Source organism: Cynocephalus volans, chromosome 11, assembly GCF_027409185.1.
Source record: "Cynocephalus volans isolate mCynVol1 chromosome 11, mCynVol1.pri, whole genome shotgun sequence".
NCBI classification, from domain to species: Eukaryota; Metazoa; Chordata; class Mammalia; order Dermoptera; family Cynocephalidae; genus Cynocephalus; species Cynocephalus volans.
The window spans coordinates 20,791,297-20,797,296 of NC_084470.1; the positions used below are offsets into that span (position 1 = coordinate 20,791,297).

Below are 6,000 nucleotides of genomic sequence, written 5' to 3' on the forward strand. Positions count from 1 at the left end.
CCAAACACATCCCACCTGACCTGGAGCTAGGTGAGGCTTTCATCAAACTTCCCTCCTCATACCAGCCCAGTCATGGCTGGGGCAAAATAAATATCTGATAAACAACCAATCGACCAGTTGATGCACTGCTCAGTGGCTCAGTGAATAACCCAGAAATGCACAGAGCAGTGGAGGGCCAAGCCAGCGCACAAATCCAAGAATAAAGGCTGCAGAGTGCACAAATGGGGCCCTCGCCAGGGGACGTGATCAGGGCAGTGAAGCAGCAGAGGTTACCCCAAGAAGGGTCTCGAAGAGCCCAGATCTGGCATGAAGGACAGGCTCTGAAGACCAGAAGGGAAGCCCTCACAGCTGGAACTCCATGAACCCACAGGGGCAGGCGCCAAGAAGAGCCAGGGGCACAGGATGGAGTGTCACTGAAGTGCCCTGCACATCCTTCCTACGTACTCCACCCCTCTGCTGTCATCCTGCTCCCCGAAAAACACCTTTGCTGCGGGGACACTTGCTCCAAAGTTTCATATTAGGAAAAGTAGAGTTATGAGACCTGGAAAATTGAGGAGCACAGAGTGACAGCCCCCACCATGTGCTCACTTGTGCTGGGCTCTGTACAAGCTGCATCTCAAACACTCAACTCACCACAACCGTGAACAGAAGCTGACAGCGTCAGCAGTTTACTGAGGCCTACAGCTAAATGAGTGATATCAAGGGCTCCACACTTGTCACTCTGCTGTACACAGTCCCCACCCCTGACAGGGCAGCTGACTGAGGTGGCTCTTAATTCCTTCAAAAATACATTTAAAAACTGTGCCAGAGGAACACATTCATGTACACGTGCAGCCGCCACTCTGTTCAGAGGGTGAGCAGATACCACCTCTGCCTTCTTCTTCATGTGTCCAGGCCACCTTCAAAAGACACAAGGGGCCCATAGGTTCTTTACCTGTGGCCCTTTTTAAAGCAGAAGAATCCTTCCTTTGAGCTGTATCTTCCATGAACTTTGACCAAAAATCAGACACCAGGGCTGAGATGGCTTTGAAAAGCTGTCCAGTACAACCTCTTGTACATGTGGGGAAGCAGGTTCAGTAAGGAAAAGCGACTTCCGTGATCACCTGGTGGCGGCAGCTTGAAGCAACATGTGAGAAGGAGCTTAGGACCTGGCAAGGGGTAAGTGTGTGGCTGAGAAATGACTGATGACAGCAGCCAGATCCAAAGGGACGGCATCTCTGCTCCAGCTCACACTGGCCTTGGCCTCCACCCCTTCACAGGGACGTGGTACACATTGGAAAAAGGTGTCCCTTCCAGATAGAACACAGCTTGACAAGCAGCAGGTGAGCTGGATATCTGTTCCCACCGACTAGGTGCTCATGTACAGGGAACACTTGTGTGACTGTGCAAGGTGAGCCTGAGTGTAGTGACCACATAGGAGGCCCTCAGCCCGCTCAGCTTTTCTTCAGCCCTCCCACTGTTGATTTGCCATCTGTTAATTTGTAAAGATATTTGATACCAAAGGAGGTCATAAGCCATCATCCCCTCTTTCATGCAAGGAAATCAGTTCTCAAAAGAGGGAAGGCATGCCCACGTGTTGGCATGCAAGAGCAAAGACATCCATTCATCCACGCTCCAAAATCCTGGGCAAGGGTCATGCTGCCCCCCACACCCAGAGCCCCATTTCTTATTGCCTTCACAAACAGGATGAGTTCCTAGTCAGCCAGCAGGCTCCAGACTTTTCACATCATCCTGCAGCATGGAAACCATGAGGCGGGTCAAAAGCCCACACAGGCACCTATTTGCATGTCCTTCACAGGTGTTCACACAGACATCCAGCCTCCACAGACTTGCTTCTCATTCTGGAATCCCAATCTCGGCAAGGGGCACCCAGCTCTCCAAACCAGAAAGTATCCTGGAAGACCCCTGGATCCCTCCCTCTCCCCCACTCTAGAGGCCACCAAACATCTAGACCCCCCTTCCCACACACCTCCCTCCTCCCAGTCGCACTACTACCATCTTGGCTCAAATCAGTTTCTCAACTGGTTGTCTCCTCCAGCCGACTGCGTCCCTCCATGCTGCTTTCTGCAGGGCCTTTAAAAACCTTGTGCAGGTTCCCTGCAGCTTTCAGAACCAGGCCCAGCCTCCATCAAGCCTGCCTCCACTTGGCCCTGCCCATCATCCCCTACCACACACATCAGCCAGGACAACGCAGAGGGCTCTCTCACTCACAGAGTGGCCATGCCATGCCTCCATGCTGCGCTCACAAGCCTCCCTCGGCCTGGAACGCCCTTTGCAGCACCACTGCCTCAATCCAAAAAGAGTATCCAGGCCCTGGCCCTCCAAACTGTCCAGCCAAGCCAGTCAAGCCAGCCGGGGAGTCTGGAGAACGCAGACTGAGGGCAAGACCAGGACCCTGCCAAGGAGGAGGGAAGCCATGGTCTGGGGACAATCTAATATGGAAAGCAGGTAGGATGTCCTCCAACCCGACTGGACCCTGTTCACAATCCTTTCTCCAATTTCCCTGGGACCTCTATGGCAACTACCTGTTATGCATCTGTCTCCCGTCCAAAACTGCCCTCTTTGTAGGAGTCACACTGTCACCTTTCTCTGTGTGTCCCTAGGTTCAGCTGGGTCAGGCTGAGCTCCCTGTTGGCTAGGTTCATGTTGCTCCTAAGGTCCCCTCCCCCAACAAAGACCAGATTTGTCCCTATGGGGGGGGGTACAGGGGGGGTTAATGTACCTACAGGATCTGATTCTTGGCCCTATTTCAGAAATACTGTCTTTGCATGCCACTAAGTGTCTAGAGGCTTCCCTAATACAGGAAGGGGAGAAAAGGAGTGCTGCTACTTGGCAAGGTCTTCTGGGCTCACCCTCATGGGCTGAGGCCACTGTAAGGTCACAGCAGGACTCCAACAGGCAGCCTGGGCTCTCTCAACAGTGGGCAAGTGTGTGCAACATTGAGGCCTGCTCTCTGGATCCACACCTTTCAGTCACAGGCCCCACAAAACAACCAGGGTGAACAAGGTCTGGGGTAGACAGGCCCCAAACACTATCCCATGGCTCCTACCCTACAAGTGGTCGTTACAACTATTCATTATGCACCCTGGTAAAAGTCTTATCAGTAAAAGTCTTTGTCCCCCTCACCGCCAATATATGTAAACCTATTTACAAAGCTTTACCGTCAATCCATATATTAAATATTAGTGTTATAGGCTAACTTGTGTCCCCCCAAAATTCATATGTCCTAACTCCCAGTACCTCAGAATGTGACTATTTGGAGATAGAGTTTTTAAAGACATAATTAAGTTAAACTGAGGCCATCAGGATGGGCCTTAATCCAATATGACTGGTGTCCTTATAAGAAGAGGAAATTTGGACACATATACAGATACGGAAAATCACGTGAAGACGGAGAAAAGAAGTCATCTTTAAGCCAAGGAGAGAGACCTCAAAGAGAAACCAGCCGTGGGGACACCTTGATCTCAGACTTAATGGTCTCCAGAATTACGAGAAAGTAAATTCCTGTTGCTGAAGTCGCCCAGACTACTGTACTTTGTTATGGCAGCCCTAGCAAACTAATACAGTAAGGCTTAATTTCTCCTTCTCTCTCTTTAAGATAAAATAAACATAAATAGGCCTTTCTAATATTTTCTTCTCAAACCCCACTCTGGAGGCTACTGAGATGGGCAGATGTAAGGGGAACCTTAGGGCCCAGCTGGATTTGAAAATAGGGGCCACAGCAAGCCAGGGGTCTGGGGGCCTCTGGACTTCTCCTCTTGTGGGCCTGAGTGTATCTGGAAGAAATCTGAGAAAGCCTGAGCCCCCAGCACCAGAGGGGTAGTTTTGTCACAGACCAATCCTTGGAAATGGACTGAACCCCACTCTTGCCAGTGTTTCCCAAACACCTGACCATAAGAATCACCCAGGTGCGTGGGTCCAACCCTGGGAGTTGTGCGGTGGGGCCCAGAACTTGCTCTCATTAAATGAGCCAGGTGATTCTCCGGACCAGAAGCGTTTGAGAAACCAGGCCATTCGGCCCCTGCAGATGGGTTTGTCGCTGCAGTGTGAGTGCGTGCGTGTGCCAGGGCGTGTGTAGCTTCCCGCCCAGGCGGAGGGACAGAGCAGCCTGCGGCCGGGCGCTCCCGGCCGGCCTCTACTCCGCCGCTCTGCCCGCCCCGGCCTCAGCGGGAGGCAACGAGAGTCCGCCGTCTCCGCTACGGCTCGATCTGTCCGTCTCGGTGTTGCGCGCTGCGTTCGTTTTTGAGTCCACAGGCGGGTGGAAGAAAAACCCTGTGGTCACCTCACGAGTGACTGCAGAGTCCCAGTCACCCTTGTTTTTCTCCCGGTTGTGGCCCGCCCGAGACTCTTTCTCTGGGTCCTTAACTGAAACCCAGATTCCCTGCTCCCTCCGCAGTCGGCCCGGAGGTGGCGGTGACGGCCACCGCCCCAGGGTGTGCGCGCCGGGCGCCGTGGGAAACGGGGTGTGTGGGCCGCTGGGCTCCCGCCCGCCCTCCCCTGGGCTGCGCGCCCAGCTCCCCGGCGGACAGCAGGTTCCTCGCGAACTTGGAAAGGCATCCGCCCCACTCTGCCCCGCCCGACCCCCGTCCGGCTCACCCAGGCGGGCAGGTGCTGGCCCCGCAACTCGCGGCTGATGAACTGGCGTTCGTTGTCCAGGAATTCGAAAGCGGCCGCCAGGCGCCCGAGCTTCCCGCGGCGGTTCCTGCGCCACCACATCCACAGCAGCGCGCCCAGCAGCATCCAGGTTACGCTGAGTCCCAGGTAGCCGGCCAGGTAGACGGGCGCCAGGTAGAAGAGAACACGAGACACGAAGGTGTAGAGCTCGGGCAGCAGCTGGCCGGACACGCGCAGCTTCGGGCCAGACGCGCGCTGGCTTCCCTGGGCTCCGGGGGCACCAGGCGCACCGGGGGCGCAGGCCTCCTCCGCTTCCATCTCGTCGCCGTCGTCTTGCCCTTTCCAAGAGCCTCACCCGAGCTCAGGTCCGCGCACCCCGACGCCGCGGCACATCTGTCCTCCCAGCCCTGCGGGACTCGCCGGCGCCGTCCCTGGGACTGGAGCTAAGAGCCCGCCGCGGCGCCCTGGAGCGCGTCGTCTGGGAGCAGACCGAGCCCAGCTGCGCCGCCCCGCCCCGCCCCCTGACCCGCCCACACCCGGAAGTACCCGCCCCCGGGGCGGGCCCAGGTGGGAGAAGGCGGGGCGAGGCTCCAGGCGGGGCTCCACAGAGAACCGGCCGGCGGGGGCGCCCTCGGACCCCAGCGCCTGCGCAGGCGTCAGCAGGAGGGGCGCAGTCGCCACTCGGGGTGGAGCAAGTGCTGCTCCTGGCAATTTATGACTCACCGCGGCATGTGTGCAACTGGCTTACGATGGATAAACACCTGAAACCTGTTTCCTGAACCCAGTCTACAAGGTGCAGTCTAGTCTAGACTATTAGCTGGGCCTTCGAGGCCCCCGCGGGCCGGCTCAGCTTGGCCTCCCCAGCCCCAGGGTGGGCCCGACCCTGCGTCTGTGCCCTCCGACTAGCTCCTAGAGCCTACCACGCTGCCCCCTCTTCTGGCATCTGTAAAGCTTGGACCTGGCCGCCAGCCGAGCCGAGCCGAGCCGAGCTCAGGGCCCCTCACTGCTCCTCACCCCCAGTGCAGGGTGTCAGTTTGGATCTTCATTCCCTGCATCGTCAGACCGGGAGCTTCCGAGGCCTGCCCGTTCTGCTCATCTGTTGGGCACCCAGTAAGGGCAAGTGACCAATGAATGACAAGAGAAATGAAAAGCAAGCCCCGAGGCGCTAGGGGGTCAGAGGTGAAGCTCGTGGTCCCTAACCCTTTCTGAATGATCAGAGCAGGGAGAGCTCTGAATCTCTTAAGCTCAGAGAGGAAATTACCTTGTGGATGGCATGTATTTTAGGCAGCTCACATGAGAGGGCATATCAGTTACCAGAATGTGAATTTGGAGTTGAGAAGTGTAATGGAATGACTTGGAATGATTCTATATTCTCTCAGCAGTTTT

General features: G+C 56.0%; 1 protein-coding gene across 1 annotated transcript in view; it reads right to left on the reverse strand.

The window, feature by feature from the left end:
- Window positions 1-4,932, reverse strand: part of ESYT3 (extended synaptotagmin 3) — a 47,106-nt gene extending 42,174 nt beyond the window's left edge. The window contains exon 1 of the mRNA XM_063115262.1: window positions 4,597-4,932. Within this exon, the coding sequence (XP_062971332.1) occupies window positions 4,597-4,932 (336 nt within the window). The remainder of the gene's footprint in view (window positions 1-4,596) is intronic.
- Window positions 4,933-6,000: the final 1,068 nt, after the last annotated feature.